Source organism: Ambystoma mexicanum, chromosome 4q (assembly GCF_040938575.1).
Source record: "Ambystoma mexicanum isolate Mex_15411 chromosome 4q, UKY_AmexF1_1, whole genome shotgun sequence".
NCBI classification, from domain to species: domain Eukaryota; kingdom Metazoa; phylum Chordata; class Amphibia; order Caudata; family Ambystomatidae; genus Ambystoma; species Ambystoma mexicanum.
This window is the reverse complement of record NC_090928.1, coordinates 635888326-635910391: the sequence shown is the minus strand read 5'-3', so window position 1 is coordinate 635910391 and position 22066 is coordinate 635888326. Positions and strand designations below refer to the sequence as shown.

The window sequence follows — 22066 nt, the reverse complement described above, 5'->3', positions numbered from 1 at the left end:
GCTCCAAGGGTTTGCACCAAGGTACTGGCGGTGGTGGCGGCGCACCTACGCAGGGAAGCTATCCCAGTGTACCCTTACCTGGACGACTGGCTCATCACAGGGGAAACCCCTGTAATTTGCAGATCCAACATTCAAAGAACTATCGACCTCCTCTTGCAATTTGGCTTCTCAATAAACGAGAAAAAATCAAGCCTGGTGCCAAGCACCGCCAAACAGTTCCTAGGAGCTGTTCTAAACACCCAAGAGGGGTTGGCCTTTCCATCAGAGGAAATAATTTGGAATCTGTTACTGCAAATTCCCCAATATCAGTCAGGTCGCCAGATAAGAGTGCGCAAAGCGATGCGTTTACTAGGCATGATAGCTTCATGCATGTACCTGGTTCCCCACGCGCCCTGCGCATGCGTCCCATGCAAGAATGGTTGGCGAAACAGTGGTCTCAGGCAAGTGGTCAGTGGGACGATCTAGTGGTCGTTTCGCCAACACTAGTACAAAGTCTTTGCTGGTGGACAAGAGAGAATCTTTCAAAGAGGAAACCCTTTTACGACCCAGAAATACAGGCCGTAGTCACAACAGACGTGTCCCTGTCAAGGTGGGGAGCACACCTCCTTCAACACACAGTTCAGGGTCTCTGGTCTCACACAGTGGCTCAGAATCACATCAACCTACTAGAGCTTCTGGCAGTCTTCAGAGAGCTTTGGGCGTTCGAACCCCACCTAATCAACCTGTCAGTGCAGATCGTAACGGACAGCACAACCGCAATGTTTTAAATAAACAAACAGGGGGGGCACTCGTTCGCCAAATCTGTCCAGGCTTGCCCAGAAAATTTGGATATGGGCAATCAGACAGAACATTTACCTGTCATCTCAACATGTTCCAGGGGATCTCAATTCACTAGCGGATGCTTTGAGCAGAGATGCCCTCCCAGAACACGAATGGTGTCTACACGAAGAAGTCGTAGGAGACCTCTTCTCACAGTGGGGTTTCCCCACTATAGACCCATTCGCCACAAGCGAAAACAGACAATGCCCAGGATTCACATCCAGGTTCCCCCAGCCAGGCACCAAGGGGAACACTCTATGGATGAAATGGTCAGGGATGTTTGCCTACTCTTTTCCACCAAACCCTCTGATGAGGAAGGTGGTCAACAAGATACACAGAGAATTGATGACGCTCATCCTAGTTGCTCCCCTGTGGGCGAGACAACCGTGATTCCCGCACCTGCGCAAACTGGCTGTGTGCGAACCCATCAGACTCCTGTGCTGGTACAACCGACTCTCCCAGCTCAGAGGACAAACAGTGCAACCTCAACCCAACTCGATGAACTCGATGAACTTGGCAGCATGGCTCCTGAAGTCAGAGTTTGCCCATCTCAATTTACCACAGAGTGTCATGATGCCTACCTCCAAGGAGCCAGGTCCGACCCAGCAACCCCAGAGGCAGGCATCATTTCCCCCAGGGGAGTGCCAGCGGGGCCCAAGCTGGGGCCCTCTGGACGCAGTCCTGGCGCCTTAGGCGCCAGGCTCATGTTGGACCTCTGTCCTGGCGCCTTAGGCGCCAGGCTCATAAAGCTAGACATGTGTTCAACTGTTTTAATGTGCACTTACCTGATGCAGACCATGCTGCCACATCCAGGCCCTCTTGAGGCCTGAATGGAACTATTTTACCTGTGGGACTACTTTCCATCCGGGTGTGGTCAGGGAAGGATACATACCTGATCAGAGGAAGGATACACACTTGGGACTTCTTCCAAAGCTATTTAAACCACACCCGATCAGCAACTCACGGTTGGCGTTGTTCTGCTCCTCGCAGCTGGACGCTCACCGTGTCAGTATCCTGGGTCACCTGCAAAGGGAGACAAGAGACCTTACCAGCTAAATCTGCACCACGGAGACATCACCGACGATCCTGAAAGGGAAGACATTATTTTTAAAAGCATTTCGTTACGATCGCTGCAGCGCTGCATTTCACTCACCTTTCCTGGGTTCCTCCATCTTCAGCAGCGATCATCCGGATACACAGCCACTTCCCAGAGCCTAGAAAAAAAAAGACAAGAATAAGAGGTGAGAGAAGGAAGGGAATAGGACTTACCGGTTGGGTCATTCCCATTTCATTTCGGGTCTTGCCGCTTCCAGGCATTTTCCGGACCCCGGCCCCTATGGGGAAAAAAGACAAAGACATTGAATGAGCGTATGCAAAGACAGTTCCCGAGCGCTCATCCAGAACTAACCTGCCATTTACTGGAACTGGAACTGCACGTTTCACTTCGGGTCGGTGCCATATCTCCGGCATTCCGAACCCCGGCCCCTAAGGGGGGAAAAAAGACATAAGCATTAGCGCTTGCTGCAAAAAGACAATGAACATTATTATTAGCTTGGACTTTTGAACTTGCAACAGAACTTTTACAGAGCCTTACCTGAATAGTCAAGCTTACCTGAACTCCCATCAATCCTCAATCCAGTGAAGTAACTGGGTTTCAACGCGCCCCTGCATCAGAAGCAGGATGGAGAGCTCATCCTTCCTGACCCTAAGGTGAGACTTCACGGGGAATCGTGGAAGGGTATCGTGGAGGGTTGGAAGAGAGTGGGAGGCTTGAGCATAAGTCAGTCAGTAGGTAATACTCCCTTTTCACGCACAGGGGAATATTCCTGCGAGCCGGAGAAGCCAGAGTAGAGGGCCCTTCCTGTCCATCTTCAGGGTCCTGCGCTTCACCATTGAAGAAGCATCAGCACTAGAAGCCAGACCTGCGCCTCCGTGGGAATCAGGTGAGCGTTAGACAGAGATGTATGGATATCTTAAAAGAATCAAGGAAACCTAACACAAGGCACTGTTACTTTGATAAGTGGAAAAGATTTGTTATTTGGTGCCAGAATAAACAAATCAACCCAGTTGATTGCACTCCTTCCAATATTGTCACCTACATGCTCCACTTACTGGACGCAGGGTTGGTATTTAATTCACTCAAGGTACACCTGGCGGCGCTGTCAGCCTACACCACCTCCCATAACAAGGTGTCATGGTGGAAGGTGCCAGTTGTCAAAGCCTTTATGGAAGGGGTGAAGAGACTCCACTCTCCAATTTCTAACCCACCACCAGGGTGGGACCTTAATGTGGTGCTTGCTAAACTCATGGGACCCCCCTTTGAACCCATGCATAAAGCTAGTCTCAAACGCCTGACTTATAAGACTGCCTTCTTAGTAGCCATTACATCTATAAGAAGGGTCAGTGAAATTCAGGCTCCGCCAGTGCAGGAGCCTTTCTTTACTATACATAAGGATAAACTGGTTTTTACGGACTCACCCTAGGTTCTCACCTAAATGTATTTCCAAATTCCAGGTTAACCAGTCAATTGAGCTACCGGCCTTTTTCCAAGAACCCAAAAGCTCTGCTGAGGTGAAATTACACACACTCGATGTGAGAAGAGCGGTCCTCTACTACGTAGACAAGACCAGACCACGAAGAAGAACAGATTAACTGTTTGTCTCCGTAGTTACAGGCAGAGAAGGAGATTGCATCTCTAAAGGTGCCATCTCTAAATGGATAGTTAAGTGTATCCAGCTGTGCTACTCCCTTTCAGAAAAGACACTGCCTTTTACACCAAGGGCCAACTCCACTAGAGGTACTGGGGCCACTCTGGCTTTCATTGCAAATGTACCCCTTGACACCATTTGCAAAGCAGCTACATGGAGCTCTATTCACACTTTTACTCAGCACTACTGCATTGACACCCATTCCAAGACAGATACTCAAGTGGGACAAGTGGTTCTAAGACATTTGTTCGCTCATGACGCTTCTCACATCCCACCTCCTTCTTCTAACACTGCTCGCTAATCTATGCACAGCATGTGATCTAAGCAGATTTCACAAGCCTCAGAAGGGATACATTACTTACTGTAATCATATTTCTGATGCTTGTATCTGCTTAGATTCAGATGCGCCTGCCCTTCCTCCCCTCTGAGAGAAGGCGCATGGATGCTTGTAGTCTTACCCATCTATCTGCTTGGATACTCTGTACTCACGCTACTCCTCATGCTACCTCATGTCAGAAACAATACAATCTGAGGGTCCTACACGCGTGAGGGTTCATGGGTACAGTGGACGTCACACTAGGGATATTACTGGCACGCCCTAGTTTGACGCCCCTTTTCAAATTTCGAAAAACAAACTGTAATACTCTGCAGCTTCCACTAGATATCAGCCTATGCACAGCATGTGAATCTAAGCAGATACAAGCATCAGAAATTACGATTATGGTGAGTAATGCATCATATATATATATATATATATATATATATAGGACTGGAAACCAATCGGGGTTACATCAGCACTCCGGCTAAGATGAAAGCGAAAGGCTGGATGTCTTCAATAAATCCACACACAGGCTTGTGTACCGTGCAGTCAAAGTGTCCTTTATTATTTAAAGTACATGGACAAAGGAGGCAGCGACGGTCTTGGGTGCAAGAAAGGAACGACGCGTTTCACCCTACTCGGGCTTCGTCTGGTATAGGACATAGAGAGAGGACTGTAGTATTATAGAGAAAAGTGTGTGAGTCCTTTTTCGATGTTTTGCACTTTAGTGAGGTAACAAGTAGTAGACAAGAATGCAGCCATGTTGGAACCTGCATGACCACCCATTTCAGTGCTTTCATGAGAGACACAGTGTTTTTATAAACACTGTAGCAGTTTGAAACATTTTTGTTTGATCAAACCAATTATCCCATGTGGGTAAGGGATGGACAAAATGCCTGAAATTACTGATATTAAATCGTGTAATTTCATCTTAGTGTTTGCCAGTGTCAATGAAATTGGGAAAGACGATCGTGCATCGTCTTCTATTGTACTGGGTTTGTTTAATTCAGCCCAAGTGGGCCGACACAGTGTCTCAGCATGAACTGAAATGTGCTGTCAAAAAAGCTTACAAAATACATGTTGCAGACATCAAAATTGAAATATACAAATGTTTCATAAGTAATAAAGTGCTATGTGCTATGTAAACATTGAAGTACTATTGATTGACAAAGTGCTGAGTGCTATCAATAAAGTGCATAATATAAAGTGCATATTGCAAAATCGCAAGTGGTTGGGAATTTGATCTAGAGGCTGTATGTAACCCTTGCAGGTGCCTCTGTGGTATATTCTATCCTACTCTGATCTCATCACCTCCATAGAAATTGATTGAAAAACGCTAAAGGTGCTAAAAGACGTTAGAAAAACGCTAAAAAACGCAGGAAAGGGTAAAGGATAAGGAAAAGGGCGGGGGGGGGGAAGAGAGAAAGGAGGGGCATAAAACTATCATTAATATATATATCATAAGTATCAAAAATATTAGTATTAAAACACATAAATTGATATCATACAGCGTAAATGGGCAGTGTGTTACCCTCGCAGGCGCCCATATGCTGTGACTTGAGGCTGTATGTAGCCCTTGCGGGTGCCTCATATATCGGTCGATTCCGCTGTACATAACTATACTAAGAAAAGACATACGGTCCATGATATATATTGTGAATATTCATAATAAAACATATAGGTTGGTCTAATATATACACATAGGCAGTGTGTTACCCTTGCGGGCGCCTATATATTGTGACTGTGCCAACCTGTATATTTAGCAATGTAACAATATATATAGCCTGCGGTATCGGGCGTGTAGTTATGGTTAAGATGCTCAACCCATAGGAAGAGCACTTATTGGGCGGCTTATAACCTTGTCCCCCCCCACCCAAATCCTGCCCAAACTTTGCAAAAAATGTATATGGCACACTCAGATTCTGCTAGGTTTGGTGAGGTTTTGTCCAGGAGGGGCAAAGTTATAGTGGGGCCAGGGGGCGTCCAAAATGTGTGGTTTTTCTCAAACGCAGATTTGGTGTAAATCCGTCCAGTAGTTTTGTTTAAAACAGCCAAAAAGTAGATAACATTTTTTAGTGAGACCTGGGTTCGGTCCGCAGACTCACTTCCCTGTTCGCTTCACGGACAAACCTCCGATTTGTACAGGGGCTGCCATAATGTCTGCGGACAGCAGAAGCGCCCACTGATTGGAAGGTGAAAACCATGAGGTGCGTCACATTTTTGTAAACGGCCGCCATGTTGGGTCCATGGACAGTCACCTGTGTCCGCGGATAGTGCGGTGGGGAAAAAGTCTGGAAAACACATTTGGGGTTATTTGGTGGTCAAAAGAGGGTCACCCCCATCCCCTATTGGCTGACTCAACCGACATACCTTTCCATGCTCCATTCTGCTATATCTGATACTCTCAATGTACTTGCCCCCGTCATGAAGATCCGCTTGAAGCCCAAAGCCAAGTGCAACTCTTGGTATGACTCAGACCTCGTCATCCTTAAACACAAGTGCAGGGTGGCTGAGAGGAAATGGTGTGCTTCTGGTACATCCTCTGACAAACTGGCCTGCCGCCTGCTCCAAAGGCAATACCGGCTCTCCGTCCGCACCAAGAAGAGAGCCCTCATCCAAGCCTGCATCTCTGCAGCATCTAACAACTCAGCCAAACTCTTTAAAATCTGCAAGGAGCTGGCCAATCCCACTGCAGTCTCTACCTCTCCTGTCCCTTCCCAGGCCCTCTGTACGGCCCCGGCTTCTCATTTCATCTGTAAAACTCAGGACATCCTGACCTCTCCCTCTTCCTCTCCCTCCCCCTCCACTCCTTACTCTTCCTCTGGCCCTTCTTCAGCCACCTCTCCTCCCCCCTTCTCTGTCTTTCCCCTGTTCTCCTCAGACAAGGTTTCTAGACAATTCCGTTCTATGAAAGTCTTGTCAAAAAAGGTTCACCCGTTCCTCCAAAACCATCAAGGACCACATTGGCACCCTGGCTGATTTCTGCAACCACTCCTTCGTCACTGGAGTCTTCCCCTCCCCCTGAAGCACTCCCTTGTGCACTCTCTTCTTAAGAAACCCTCTGCCGACCCTTCCTGCCTGGCTAACTATCGTACAATCTCCATCACTCCTTCCCTGGGCAAACTCCTGGAAAGTTGGCCATCCCCCAGCTTACTCTTCACTCTGAATCTGTTGGCTGTCTCCATGACCATCAGTCTGGCTTCAGAGTTGCTGGAAGCACGGAAACTGCTCTCCTGAACATCCGTGAAGACCTGTTCTCCAACCTCAATTCCAACACCCCCTGTGTCCTCATCTTACTTGATCTCTCTTCTGCCTTGGACACGGTCAACCATGCCATCCTGCTCAACCGTCTCTGTGATAACCGGGGTATCACTTATCAGGCCCTGGCTTGGCGGAGCTCCTTCATCTATGATTGACCCTCCCAGGCCCAACTTGGGTCCTTCCTCTCCTTTATCTATATCTCTACCTGTGGTGTTCCCCAGGGGCCTAACCTCTCTCCCTGGCTGTTCAACCAATACCTGCCACTTCTTGCCCACCGCATTGCCACCCTCTGTCCCAACTTTCAGTGCTATGCGGATGACAACTCATTTTCAGGCTCCCTTCTGCCACCTCTTCTCCTTCCCTCATCTCTGACTGCCTGTCCGCCATCCAGGAGTGGTGTGCCGTCAATGCTCTCTGCCTTAATGCCAGTCAGATCGAGATTCTCCTCATTGGCACACGTGCTCCCTCCTTTCCTGTCACTCTCTGGCCGCCCTCTTCCTGCTCCCACCCGTGAGGCTAAAAACCTTGCGGTCATCTTCAACTCCACACTTTCCTTCTCTCCTCACATCTCTGACGTCTAGAAGTCGCACTACCAGCTGCACCTCCTTAGAGGTATTCCTCTCCTTCCCCCAGAAGCTAACTGTCTCTAGAGCTCTGGTTCTCTCTAGGCTGGACTACTGCAACAGCCTCTTTCTAAATCTGCCTGCCTCTACTCTCCGCCCTCTGCAACTTATCCAAAACAGGACTGCAAGACTTTCCCTTGGCCTCATTCCCAGGGATCGCATCTCTACAGGACTGAAATCGCTGCACTGGCTCCCAGTTGTGGCGAGGATTAAGTTCAAAACCCTCTGCATGGTCCACAAGGCCTTCTGGGGCCTGGGACCTCAATACCTTCAACTCTCTCTTCCTAAATATCTTCCTTCTCGAACTCTTTGCTCATCCGCCTCCAACTCCCTCAGGGTTAGTCGCTTCTCCAAGCAGCGAGTTGGTGGTAGATTTCTTTCTTCTGCTGGGGCCTCCCTCTGGAACAGCCTCCCTGCCTCTCTGAAACTTGAGGAGAAGCAGCTATGGTTCCAGAAGCACTCAAGACCTTCCTCTTTGCTTCTGCCTTCTCTCCTCTGCTGATCTCCTGGCTGAATCCGAACTTGCACTGGTTACCCTCTGGTCTCGGGCCCAGGTCCCCGCCCCGCCCCGCCCGTTGCACACCTGCACTGCCCCCCTGGCTTCCCTTGCACCCAGGGACTGTTTCTGTATCCCTACAGCCCCTACTAGCACTTGACACCCAATGTCTGCACTTACCCTTACACTGGCCGCACTTCTATTTATTGTCTTTATGTATCTACTTACTGTTATCCTATGTACTGCACTGCCCCCTCCCCTTTCCTCCCTACACTTTCCCCCTCCGCCCTCCCCTGCACTTGCGCCATCTCAATGTCACCTGGCCTAGTAGGATCGTTGTCTCCGTCTTCCCTCAGTTTCCCTGCCCCTTGCCTCGTCGCACCTTGAAACACTTGTGTATAGGCGCGTTATAAATGCCAGATCATATCATATGGAGCTCTTTTTCTAGGTGAAAAAAGTGGGCACGGGTACCACCCGCTCCGCGGACAGCGCTGTGACCGAGCAGCTTGAAAGGGTAGGGGAATAGAATGAAGATGATATGGGGCTATTTTTTATATGAAAATAGCCCGCAGTCAAATTCGGTTCCCGCAGACACCAAATCAATGACTGGGGGGGGGGGGGTTCAGGGAGAGTTTTGTTATTTGTAGGTATGATATGGCATGTATAACATATATTTAAGTAGTTAGATACCTGTTGGCTTATTCTGTTTATTGGGCTACAGTTTAGGGAGTACATTCGGGTTGAAGGAATATTAAGTAGGCATTAGTTAGATTTGCTGGTAACCCATGTTTTGGAGTAACAGAGGTCTAACCTATGTTTTGGATTAACAGAGGTGTGGATACATTCAAAACAACCACTTCTTTTACAAATGCAGTATAGTGCCCTAAAGTGGCTGTGGCACCAGTGTGGTATATTATACCTACTGTTGTAAAGGTTTTCTTGCCAAAGAGATACTTGGCTGTGTGTGAAGCTAGTAAGCTTACAGTTATTTTTGGTACCATCTGATCTGCATTGTACCTTAAGCATTAGTATGACATATTGGCTATTTCAGTTGATTTGCATACAGGAACAATTGTCTGAATTGCTGGTTGCAGAGAGTGCATGTGTGTTTGCATGTTTATGAAATCTGGAAGATTATTTATGGGAATGTTTTTGGTTTCCAGTACTTGGAGGGAGGGAGATAATGGGGAATAATCATGAGTACGTGAATCCATGCCATACCCCATGCTGGAGAAGTTAGCCGTCACACAAACCCATGTGTTTCTTATAAGTATGTGAGTAGCATAGGAAGCCCTCTAGGTTCCATTCTCTTCCCTATCAATGTTTACATTTATATGGAACTGCTGGGTGGGAAGTCAGACATAGGAGGCAGCCCCCTACGCTAATAAATAAATAAATACATAAATAAAAAAGACACAATCTGGTTGGTGCTGGTCAGGACGTCTCACAAATAAATACTGTCCCCGGGTCAAAGCTCTTTTTTTTTTTTTTAAACCTTTATTTATTAAAATGTTTAACATACCCTGTCATAAACATAGCCCACAAATGTTCATAACCTGAAGGTGAATATCAGTGTGTAATCAACATAGATGGGGAGAAACCCTACACAAAATAATATTTTTATAAATCGTCTTTTTGAAGAAATGTTCACTAGCATTATTAAATGTTATTGAACTGTCTAGTGTTATTCTAGTACTTTTCCAAACAGGAATCAGGCTGAGGTACCCGTGTTCATCTAATTTGATTCAGACAATAGAATTAGTAATCCCAGTGGTGGATCCATATGTGTTTGGATATCAGTGTATAACCCAACATTAGGTTTTAAAGTCGCCTTTGGAGGGTGCTGCACATAAGCCAGGTGGGTGTCTTCGTTCCTCCAAGTTGGAGGGGGTAGGTTTGCAAGACCATCCCATCTCATGTTTCACTTCAGTCATGGCAGGTCACTGCTTGCAGGTCCCAGAATGTATTATACAGACCAGGCCTAATCCTGCTTTGGGGTGTGGGGTTATGTCCCATCTTCTGGCTGCTGTAGAACTTATCGTTTGTATATGGTGCCCAGATATCTCTAGGTTTACTAGCTTGCAGAAGTCACTTCTCTATCATAACATACAGCGAGTTTCGAGGGAAGGTCCTGGACCCTGCATCCGCGTTCTAGCCACATGACGCCTGGCCAGCACAGCACAGTCCCCAGAATGTCCTCATCCCCTTGGGGACATTGTACTTTCAGCCCTGGACAGTCAATAGTGATAGGTAAATATGTTCCCCTATCATTTATATCCAGAATTTCACAATCAGCAGGCATTCCCACGCCACATGGGGGGGGGGGGGGGGGGGAGTCTCAGTCTATCGCCCCATATCTCAAGCAGTTAACAGGGTTTTACAGATATAGTGCACGTAAACGCCTGGGTGTAAAATGGGTCTGGTGAATACATTTAAAGTGGATCAATTTCAGTCTGTGGCTCAAGGATACCGTTTTTGGTACAGCTCAGATACTGGCCATAGGGAAGAGCACCAGGCAAGATTGCCCATTATCACCCCTATTCGCTCTCATTATCAAGACCCACGGCCTGTAAACTGATGTGGCATGCCTCTGGCTGTGGTGCGAGGTTACTTCATTGCATGTAGAAATGTGCACAGTCCAGCATTATTTTACAAGCCTTGTTAAGCACATTTGGACAGTACAGCAAATGAAATTGAACGATATGTAAATACATGAACCGGTCTACCTTTATTGTTGATGGGTTGAATTGAAATATCTAAAATGGTAATAGTTCCCAAGCTCTTACACCTTTTTCAGGTTATGCACATGAACTTACCAATATTCTCCTTCTTCCGTACTGGCCTGATCTTTCTAGTTTGCCGTTCGAACATTACTGGTGGCTGAGAGAAAGGTTATATTTATTTTAATTAACATGTGTACCGCTCCAAGCTCTTGGGCATCCGGGCTCTAGTTACATAGAAATCAAGATGACGAGCAAAACACTGAAGTGGCCCTGTGGTCTGGTTACAGATTATAAATGTGCGCTCCCTGCACATGAATACTAACGCTAGTGCACTAGGGAGCTGAATCGCATTAATCCCTGGTTCAGGTGAGGGGCTCAAGTAACTGATTTTGCATGAATTGCCATGTTTTGTGTTTCTTGTGGAAGGACCAAAGGGAGAGGTCAGCTCTTAGCGAGACTGGGAGTGCGTTCCAGTGTTTGGCTGCTACGAACGAGAAGCTGCAACCTTCTGAATCTGGGGACAGAGAGGCAGTGCGAGTAGGGGTCTAGTGGATTGTGGCTCACTGAATTTTCTAGATAGGTGGGGGGGGGGGGGGGTTTGGCAGTGTTAGCCAAGCATTTGTGGGTGAGAGAAACGTGAACATGACACGCCTGTGGAAGTCTCTTCTCACCGTCAATATGTGCTCTTTTTTTTTAGAAATGTTAAGGGCTGCTCTTAATGAGTCATTTTGGATGTTGGAGCACCATGTGGTATCTTTGTGACAGGTATCTGGGGGTGCGTGGGGGGGGGGGGGGACAACTGATTCATGCTCTCGCAGGATGGCAAAGAGCTCTCTTCGACCTGAGTTGGCCGTTCGTATACGCTCATTGTAGGTTGAGCCTTTAGCCAGGAGGATTGCTTGTTTGTAGGCTTTAGCTGCTGAGGTGAAGTGTTTTTTTATTGGCAGTTGACATCTGCAACTCGCTTAGTAGATCGCAAGGCTGAGATTGGGGGTGTACCATGAGTTTAAGTGGGCTCAAGTGCGTTTAGGTTTGCGTGTCATTAACATGGCAACCTTGTCAATGGCTAGGAGCAGTGTGTGGTTATAGAGCTACCATGGATTTGGAGTCATTGACAGACTGCTGGCATTCAGTATACGTTGCAGCAGTTGGAGCATGTTAGCGGTATTTCTTGACAGTGTGGCAGGTGCAGGTCTTTGGGGATGAGAATCGAGATACGGTTGTGGTCCGACTAGGGGCATGGAGTGTTAACTTCAATGTTGGTGTTGCAATTCTGGTTAGCCAGCCAATTTAGCGTGTGTAGGGTGTGAGATGCAGTTGGTGAAGACTAGGGCTTCTATGGTGTTGGTTAGGGCATTGTCATTGTTCGGGTTGTTGAGGCCCAAGTTCATGTCACGAAGGAAGGCTTGGAGTCCTTGGAAAGGAGCAGAGCAATGTCCTCCTCAAAGAACTGTAGCGAGCCAGGTGGTCTGAAGATGGTGTGGATTTTGAGTGTGGTGGTATTGGAGAGGAGTAGTTTGATGGATAGCAGTTCTCTGGACTGGAATACTTGGTTCTGTAATTCTCTAATGGCCAGGTGGTTTTTGGTTATGCTGGCTACGCCTCCTCCTCAGGAGAGCACCAGTCTTTCCTGAAGATGGTATAGTTATCTGGGATGGCAGGAGAGAGGAAGGGCTCTGCTGCTGCATGCAGCCAAGTCTCTGTGATGGATATTAAGTCTAGATTGTTGGTTGTGATGCGCTTGGAAATAGCAAGGGCATCAGCCAGGAGAAATCTGCACCAGGTTTGGTCTTGGCCCAGGTGGGAAAGTTGAAGGCAGGGGCAGTTGTAATGAGTTTCCTGGGTATCTTACTGATTGCAGGGTCTACCGAGGGTGGTTCAGTGGCATTGGCGGCTTTAGCGTGAACAGTAACTGTTATTTAAGGCTATTTTATTGGATTCCACCACTATTCCATGGGGATAGTGTTAGGAAAGATTTCCCTTAGGTGAAATTTTTCCTCCATTTGTGAGCACCCCACCCCCAAACCTTTTGCTTGGCTTACCTAACCTTACTTTTTCCAGTGGAACGCAGCCTTCAGCTGCACTCCCCTGGGCTTTTGCTAATTTGTTATGGGGGAACTGACACGTCCTTCAGGCCGTCAGTTCTGGGAAACTATGTTTCCCTTAGTCTTCGACTATGTTGCCATTTCTTGGTAACTTTTATCTATGTGCCAAGTACCTTACTGTACGACACATAGGGGTCCTTTTGTTTTATGGCAACCCTCCAAGGATTTTTTGGTGTTTGTACAAGTGTGCCTAGGATGAACTGGTGGCAGCTGTTTAATTTTAAAGTATTTTTACTTTTTTTTTATGGACCATACCACGTTTCCCGCATTTGGCCGAAGACTGTGGCCAGTGCCAAAAAGGGCCATGCCACGAAGTCTTTTGTTCTGTCCTTTGGCCATTTTGTCCCTTTGCCTTACCCAGGTCTGTCGATCTGGGGATTCCTTATTTGGGCATGCAGCCTCCTGCAAAAACCACATCTTTCACAGGCTCCTGCATGTCACGTGTGCTAGTGCCCAGGAAATGGGTAGGGACGGTCTGGTCCCAATCCACACTACTGGTGCAGTATGTCTGGTAGCCATGAATGACTGGAACCACTGTGGGCAATGATTGGCCCACGCCTTGTATGCAAGAGAGCAGATCTTCCATTGGCTATCTGCGATTTAAGCACAAACCGAATCTTGGATAAGAGAAGGGGCTCTGCATCCATTCCAGGTCAATCTACTGAGGTTCACACTGAACTTCATAAAAGGAGCCAAGTATCCTTAACAAAAAAGCAGACTCAAGGAACTGCCGGTGATGTGCTAGGAAGGTTTGGCACCCTGAGCCAGCTGTTGTCCCGTCAGACCCCTGTTTCTTCCTCGAACCAAGAAGGCATGCAAGGGCGCTTCGCCCCTTTGGAGTAATGCAAACAGCTACTCTCGGCTTCTCCTACTTACTCCCACAAAGAGCCTCTTCTGAAGTGGTTCTGGGCCATACAGTGACTGTCCTGCTCGAACCCAGGGTATCACACTGGAACGCCGCCGTCCCGAGTCGAGAATTGGGAAATCGCTAGCTTGTGGTCCTGGGCCTTCTCCCGTCAAAACGTGTTGTCCTAGATCCTCTGGGTCACGATTTGCAAGTGTGTGCCACGCCATGAGCATTTGCGGTCCCCATGTCGCCCGCTGTGGTGACCATCGCTGACAGTGCCTGGTAGTTCTTACCTACCATGTCCTGAGACGTGCTGCACTGGAACCATCCTTCTTCCTTAGAGGGCTGTGAAAAAGCAAACGTCCTGCCACAGATGATCGTCCCGTATCGCAGCCGCTAAGAGACACAGCGTCCTGAATCTGCAGGGTTAACACCTACAGGCGAAGTGGGCTAGACTGCCAAAGTTTAGTCCGGACTGCGTCTATGGTCAGTGAGTACTTTCCTAATTTACCGGGGGCCCTCCTGGCACATCCATTCATTTTTACACATGATTGTCCCTCAAAAGATACTCACCTTGGCTGGGATAGTCTGCGCTCGCCAGCTATTCCCGAACTCCGAAAATCACTATCCAGAAGGGTAGACCCTGTTCTAGGCATAGGAACTTATTCTTCATCGCCTCAAGACCATTCCCGAGCAGCAACAGGCCCCTGAAGAGAACCCGCTTCCCACATGACCGTGTGTTGTTAACGCACAACAGTACGAACGCTAGGGGCTCCTCACTTCGTAGGGCTGGACTACATAAGTTAAGGATTGTTGATGAAGGACTGCCTAAACTGATATATGTGCCGAACTAACCCCTTTCTGTTACAGGTTGTTGTTATTCCCCCCACCAATCATCAGTACTAGGCTATTCACAGAATGGTATAAATGTTAACTAGTGAATGATTGTGTGTGGTATTGTTCCTTCATAATTGTGGTTTGTGTTTTGATTATAAAGGCCTATAATAAATGTATGTTTGATATACATCTGTCTAAGAGTACTCTTCGGAGTTCTAATGTGTGCTCATTGTGGGCTTCCGATCACACTCACCCCTCCTGAGACTGCCAAGCTATGGTAGATTAGTCTGGTTTGTCCAAAAGGTTCCCCTGTTCCACTAAACTAAGGTGGCCTCCTAAACCTCTGCCCACCGGTCGGTTTATAAATCCATCTTAACAGATGATCTGGCACCTACTGCTAAATTGGCAGGAACCAAAGTGATTCTGCTCCAGTGAAACTGAAAGTTAGGGGTATTTGGGAAAACAACTTAGAAAAACGAATTGACAGCATAGCATGGCGAAATCATTCAGCATACAAAGGAAATCTCTATTATGCTAGAATTAAACTTTTCCATACATATCTGTACATAAAGCATACAGAACACCTACATTAATATATACATTTTCCCCAAGAACACCCTGCCCCTTGCCAAAGGTGCATGTTTCCGAATGCCCATTTATTGCACATGGTTTGGAAATGTTCAAGCATACTGTCACAGGTTGAACATTGGAAACCTCTTCTAAACTGTTTATTGTTGGTAGACTCCCCAAGAAGAAAAAGGGCAGACTCATCGAGGTTATAGCTGTGGGCCTGATACTAATGAAACGTCTTATTGTGTATCCATTGAAGAGTTCTGCCCCCACCCTCCAACTTTTGAAGATCAGTGGAAAGATTTAATTAGGTCGTCAACAGCAGAAAATTAACTTCATAGGCAGCAATCTACTAGAACTGGTCCTGATCCATTTTGTGCCATCTCTCAGCTTCCCATTCGACTTAATGCGGTCTTAGTATATGGTGTATCTAGTCTGCAGCTATATATGCATATGTAATTTTGATGATTTAATGGAACAACATTTAATATTATTTGACCTGGTTGTTTCAATATAATAGCGCTGGTGATCGGCAGAAGGTGGGGAGAATGAATTCAAGTCTTGCTACTTGTTTTTATGCATTCAATTTGTAATACCTAATAAAGATCTATGAAAAAGTGTTTGCGTATTGTGCCATCCAATTTAAGATATTTCCATGAAAAGCAGTTAACAACTAGATTGTTAACGTGGGCTTGAAATAGGACTTGGTCAAGTGTGGCTCGTGGGAATTGGTCTGGCTGCCAGTGAAGGCTTGGTATTGTTGTATTGATAGTCTACCAGGAATTGTATCTGGTATGGGCAACAGCAGTAAGGTTTAGAATCTGAAGTGTCAATCCATCTTCAGGAATAGTCTCAATGTGGTATTGCTCCTCCTAGCAAATCTTCTTTTCTGAACCACTGGAAGAGTGCAGTACTTGTTAACATTTTCTTGCTCTGGCATTGTTGGTGATTTAATTGCCTTTCAAGTGTGAAGCCTGCATCCGTTGAAGAGGTGCCTGTGAAGAATATAAAGTAGAAGATGCCATTTCATAGACTGGGCTGCTCAAGCCCTACTGCCACCATTTGTCTGCAATAGAAGTAGCAGATATTTTAAGTGTACAGACTTACCAGGATTGCTTGCGCAAATGCTAAAGCCCTCCCTGCATGCAACACTACTCCATCTCTATCTCCTAACGCTCCAGAACTGCCTTGAAATTCCAGTGTGTACATTAGATCAACACATAGGGCCGGATCACGACTTGGGCAGTATCCCACCTGGGATACCGCCCACCTTTATTAGCGCTATCGCCCACCCCTCCGGCGGTATTACCACCGGATCACCAGTTGGACGGAACCGCTAGTCCCCATTCCACATTCGGACTAATGGGGACTTTTTGGCACATTACCACACAGTAATACTGCCAGTGGTAATTGCACAGAAAATTGGCATTTTTCCGGTGTGTTTACCCCCAGCTCTCAGTTGGGGGTAAACATGCCAGACTCGAGATTGGGCAGACCCTTAAATGCAGTGGTAACAGTTACCGCCGCATTTAAGGGCTACCGCCCAACTCGTGATCAGGCCCATAGCCTTCTGAGTCACCTCTATAGAAGATCGTCCGTATACAATAGACGAATACAGGCATTTAGCATTGTCCACCTGTCTGCCTGCAAAATCCCCTCTCCTTACTTCACCCTTGTGGATGCTATTGTTCCCAACAGAGGCATATGGTGGGGACACGGTATGCAGCAGACAAGAATTCAGCACTTTGAAACTACTTTTAAGTCGTGATTTGGTGCAGTAAAAGAGCAGAGCAACATAGCATGTGTGTGTTCCAATGCCCTCATATGAAAATGCAGTAACTCATGGCATCTTTTGCCCCTCCTTCTGTCCATCACCTCACCTAATAGAGGATTGTGTGGTGCAACTATAAACAATCACCATCGCTCTCTGGGGCTTCTATATGCTGTAGACCGGTGGTATTCTAACTCAAAATGTTGCCAAGCGCGCGCCCGCCCGCCCTGCTTGAGTACAAACATTGGTGCTGGGCCCTCCAGATAATATATCTGCTTATATTTTCTATGAAAATAGGTCACTGCACTCCCTTTCGGAAGAGAATTGTGCGCCCAGTTCCAGACATACTTTGGGTGCCTAGGGGGCCAGCCCCCACAATTTGAAGACCACTGCTGTAGACTCTGATCTTCTGGTTAGCAGGACATAGGTGACCTCCAGTGTGAGCTGAAGGATGTGCAGTACCACCTTTTGGCTTCAGTGCTGTGCAGTCAAAATATAGAGGAAAAAAAATGTCGAATGACAAAAACATCGAAAAAAAAGTCAAATTATTTATATTTATTGGCTCTCGTAGATAAAAAAAAAAAAAGGGGGGAGGGTTGGGGGGAACCCCCCTATTTTGAATAAAAAACATATTAAAAAAGAAATTCGAAATTTTTTTTCTTCCATATTATGACTATGAACCAGCTTCATTATCTTTTTAATGGGCTCTTTGGTCCTGCCGCTGAAGGCCTGTAGATTTGATTTATATCGGTGCAGAGAACTACCATTAATGAACACTTGCATGAGAGGTGCCAGGAACACAGGCTATATCCAGCAGTATTGGGCTGCCATTTTTTTTCTTGGACAGTGCTTTGGGCCCAGTAGCCTCCCACCCCCTTTTTCCAATCCTGCACTCACAGTGCTCTGTCTTTCTATGGAGTGCTTTTGCCCTTGTGCTGCTGCCTGCCCCCAGGTCATGTGAATAGTAAAGTGAAATTTCGTTACTTTTGTTAGTTTTCATGGAAATTTTGTGCAGACTGTATGTAACAGATTTCCCCTCAGAGACACAGTATTAGCACCCTGGATGTTTGCCCATGGTGCGAACAGTGTTAAGCCCCACGTTAGAGGGCAGACATCGCCGGTAACAACCCTGATCCCTCCATGCGCTTGAGTGAGCTGGTGGGTTGGCAACTGCCATGTCAGGATGTGAACATGAGGGCAGACATCGCCGGTAACAACCCTGATCCCTCCATGCGCTTGAGTGAGCTGGTGGGTTGGCAACTGCCATGTCAGGATGTGAACATGAGGTTGAAAGGATACAGCAGACATGCGAGTTTCTTTCCTCTTCTTTATTTAAGAGCTTGTCTACACCACACTGGCTTCCTTCAAGTCAGCTCCCTTTCTGTTACTCTGTGCTTCTAAAGATGCACATTGGAATGGAAGATGCACCTTGTCTAGACCCTTGGTGGTTAACATTTCTGTTAAAGGCTTATGGTCCGAGCGAACCGTAAATTTCATGCCCCACAAAATTGGCTCGAACACATCTATGGCCCATTTGACTGCCAACAGCTTTCTCAATTGTGGAGACATTTTCCTCCGATTCTTTTAACACTCGTGGAACAAAAGACACAGCAGATTCCATACACACTTGTGTTAGCACAGCTCCTAAACCTGGATTAATGGCATCTGCCGTTACTATAGAGCTCCTACTGGTATCATAGCTACTGAGTGTTGGGGCTTTATTCAAAGCACCCTTGATACTTAAATTCAGCTTCACAAGTATGATCCCATTGGATGGGGCACCTTTCTTCACCAATTTCCTCATATTCACAGATTTTGTGGCTAACCCCAGATACACATTTTGAGTAATACTCTGCCATTACCAAAAAAGGAAATTACCTGAGCCTTATCCACGGGACTGGAAAAACCCGAAATAATATTTACAAGCTCCAATTTGGGTCTAAATGTAATGTCCTAAATACGGAATTGCGGTTTTATGAAACATACACACTTCTATCTGCTAAGAGTGTTCCAGGAAACTATCAAGAACTTTTAGGCTCTTAGGCTCTTCCCTGGATTGGGCATAAACTAACACATGATCTTGAAAACATAGAACCACCGGATGTCCCTAAACATTTGATACATCACCCTCTGGAAGAACGCAGTGGCAGATGCAAAGCCAAAGGGCATGCATTTACACTGGAATAGACCTTCCAGTGATATGAATGCAGTGACATTCGTAGAGTCCAGATGAAGAACTATTTGATAGTAGGCAGATCTCAAATCTAGAGTGCTCATGATTTTGGCCCCTTTTATTGTGCCTAAAATGTATGTCAGGTATAACTCAGCGATTCGCCAACCTTAAATCGATAAGTCTTAGTTTTCCATTGGGTTTGTGTACAACTACCAGGGGCGAAACCCATTCAGAGGACTTGTCCTTACAATAACACCATTCTTCTCCATTTCAAGTTCAACTTTGACTTTCTGTCTTAAGATTTATGGGAATAGGTCTAGCCTTTTGTACTACCGGAAAAGAGTCCGGTCTCATCCTAATTTTGTACATATGAAACAACCTAATCAGTCTCTAAAAACCTCATGAGATTCAACGCTCATCAAATCACCAACTGAGGATACATCCCCGCCCCCCCCCCCCATCATCATCATCATCATCTGCATACTGCAGTCTCTTTTCAGGAGACCACCTCAACTAGCTTTATCCGATACGTATACCTTTTCTTTGGCCATTCTATCTTTAAATTGTATGGTGGGCCAAAACCAACCTAGCATCATCACAGCAGAAAAAGAAAAAAAAAATCCCCTCTTTCCCTTCTCTCTAAATCTAGATGCTTTCTTTTTTTAAACAGACTTTCTTAGCTGGTTTCTTCCTTTGTACAGCTAGAACATCCATGACCTGTGCATCATAAACTTATCATGGAGTTTCCCATTGAGAGTGGTACCAAACTCACAAGTAGTAGCTAAACCCCTCAAAGCAGTAATATATTGCTCTACAAACTCTAGTTCTCTTTTACCAAAATGATATTTCAATTATGATGCTTATGGATTTCTCATAATGTTTGTCCAACATCAATATACATTTATCATTCTGACAGGCCACATACTAATCAGAAGATAATTGAGAAAGATTCTGCCCATAATTTCCCAGGCAAAGAAACAATAGAAATGTCTCACTGGTGAAAATCAGCCCATGTACAGAGAACACATAATGCTCAAAACGCTTCTTCCACCTCTTCCAAGGTATAATGGGATCCCCTTGGTTCTCTAACAAATAATCGGGTGGCGGTAGCCCTTGCACGTTTGTCAATTAACTGTGGTATGCTTATAAAACATTGTACACCTAAATGTATTTCTAAAAAAGGTGTTGTGCACCACTAAGGTATGTAGTCGCAAGTGTGGCAAGGAAATCTGATTTGCAAATATAACAGGTATGGGCTGGTAATCAACAGGGTGAGGACGAGTATATAGCAAGTGACAGGCAGATATGATTATATTAATATCAAAGGGCTCCTTAATTGTAAATGTGTCCCATCACCCGAAATATCAGCAATACTCTTCCACATTTGCATTGAAACAAATATTGCCTCATCTGAAATAGATTCCCCCCTCCCCCCCGCCTAGCCCCCAATGTTAAACAATAAGGCTGCTGTACATTTTAGTGTTCCAGGAACAGATGTTATAGTGCAGAAAGTTAGCAGTTTCATGCTATAGTTAAAAAAAGATAGAATACATCAAGAATTGGTCTACAAGAATGTGAACACCCACTACTAACCTCTGGTTAATTCTGTAATTTCTAATGCAAGTCATTGTAAATTGGAGAGAAAAAAACCATACGATGAAAAAGGTCAATTACTTCAGATTTGTAATGCTTTCCCTGCCTTTCTTTTCCTAGGGGACCGTGATCATCATTGCAAATCATGGCGACAGGATCGATATTCCCCCAGGAGCAGTCCTAGAAAATAAAATTGTATCCGGCAATCTTCGGATCTTGGATCACTGAAGAGTGTTTCTGCTATACAGTCTCTTGCTACAGAGAACCAGATTAGGTGTCACACGCACACACAGGAGCTTTACCATCTCTCACATCACTGTACCTTGCAGTATTGCTTAAAGTAGATCTGTGATGTTTTTCTTTAATTAAATGGCATAGTTGTGCGTGCAAGTAAGGGATTGGCAGCAATATTCTCAGATCGTAATGTCAATTAAAATGTAACCTCATAGATGAAGAAACAAGTGCAATAACTGCTCAGGCAAACTAATAGATGACTTGATGAAATAATGCAATGTAAACTGTTAGCTGTACAGTTTTTAGAGCTATCCAAGACAAAGAAAACAGTAGGAACCTGTTTTATGGATGTAGCCGTCTGCCATGTTTGAGCCTTTTATAGTATTTCTGTAATCTTTATTGGAAGTCGGTCTACTCTGCCGCTTGCAGTAGCGGAATGTGTTCTGTTTTTTCCCCTACATTTCACGTATACTACTGGCTGTATGCGATGAAGTGCTCATTTATTTCATGTGGGCTCGGTAATTGGTCTGAGTTTTTAAGTACAGCCAGACTCAACTGCAGCACTCACTTACTTCACGGGGTACTGTGGAGGCAACATTTATTTATAATTCCCCTTTGTACACCAGCACTTTTACTTCAGCAACATATGAGTTTTACATTTCTGTATATGGAACTCATTTGCAGCTGTATCCACCTTGTGCAATTCTCCACTCACATTTGAAATCTAAAGGCTGCAACCTTACAGTTGGCCCTACCTAGAAATCACAGCCATTTGATGGCACCACCAAGTGCACATGAGAAAGAGATACAAAACCAATGTTTAAATTATTATGTTGTGACCACGTGATGTTCTAAGAACAAAGCTGTGCAATGTTTTATTCCGATTAGAAGGGATCCTTTGTTACGACAATCATCCACTTGAAATGTTCAGGGCCACATGCATTGTAATATACTGCTCTATTAAAGTAAGGTTGAATTCATAACAAA

General features: G+C 45.8%; 1 protein-coding gene across 2 annotated transcripts in view; it reads left to right on the top strand.

Moving 5' to 3' along the window:
* Positions 1-22066, top strand: part of LOC138467890 (UTP--glucose-1-phosphate uridylyltransferase) — an 839807-nt gene extending 817741 nt beyond the window's left edge. For both annotated transcript variants that reach the window (XM_069608192.1, XM_069608191.1), the window contains one exon: positions 20966-22066. In XM_069608192.1, coding sequence (XP_069464293.1) covers positions 20966-21073 — 108 coding nt within the window. In that variant the 3' untranslated portion in view covers positions 21074-22066. The remainder of the gene's footprint in view (positions 1-20965) is intronic.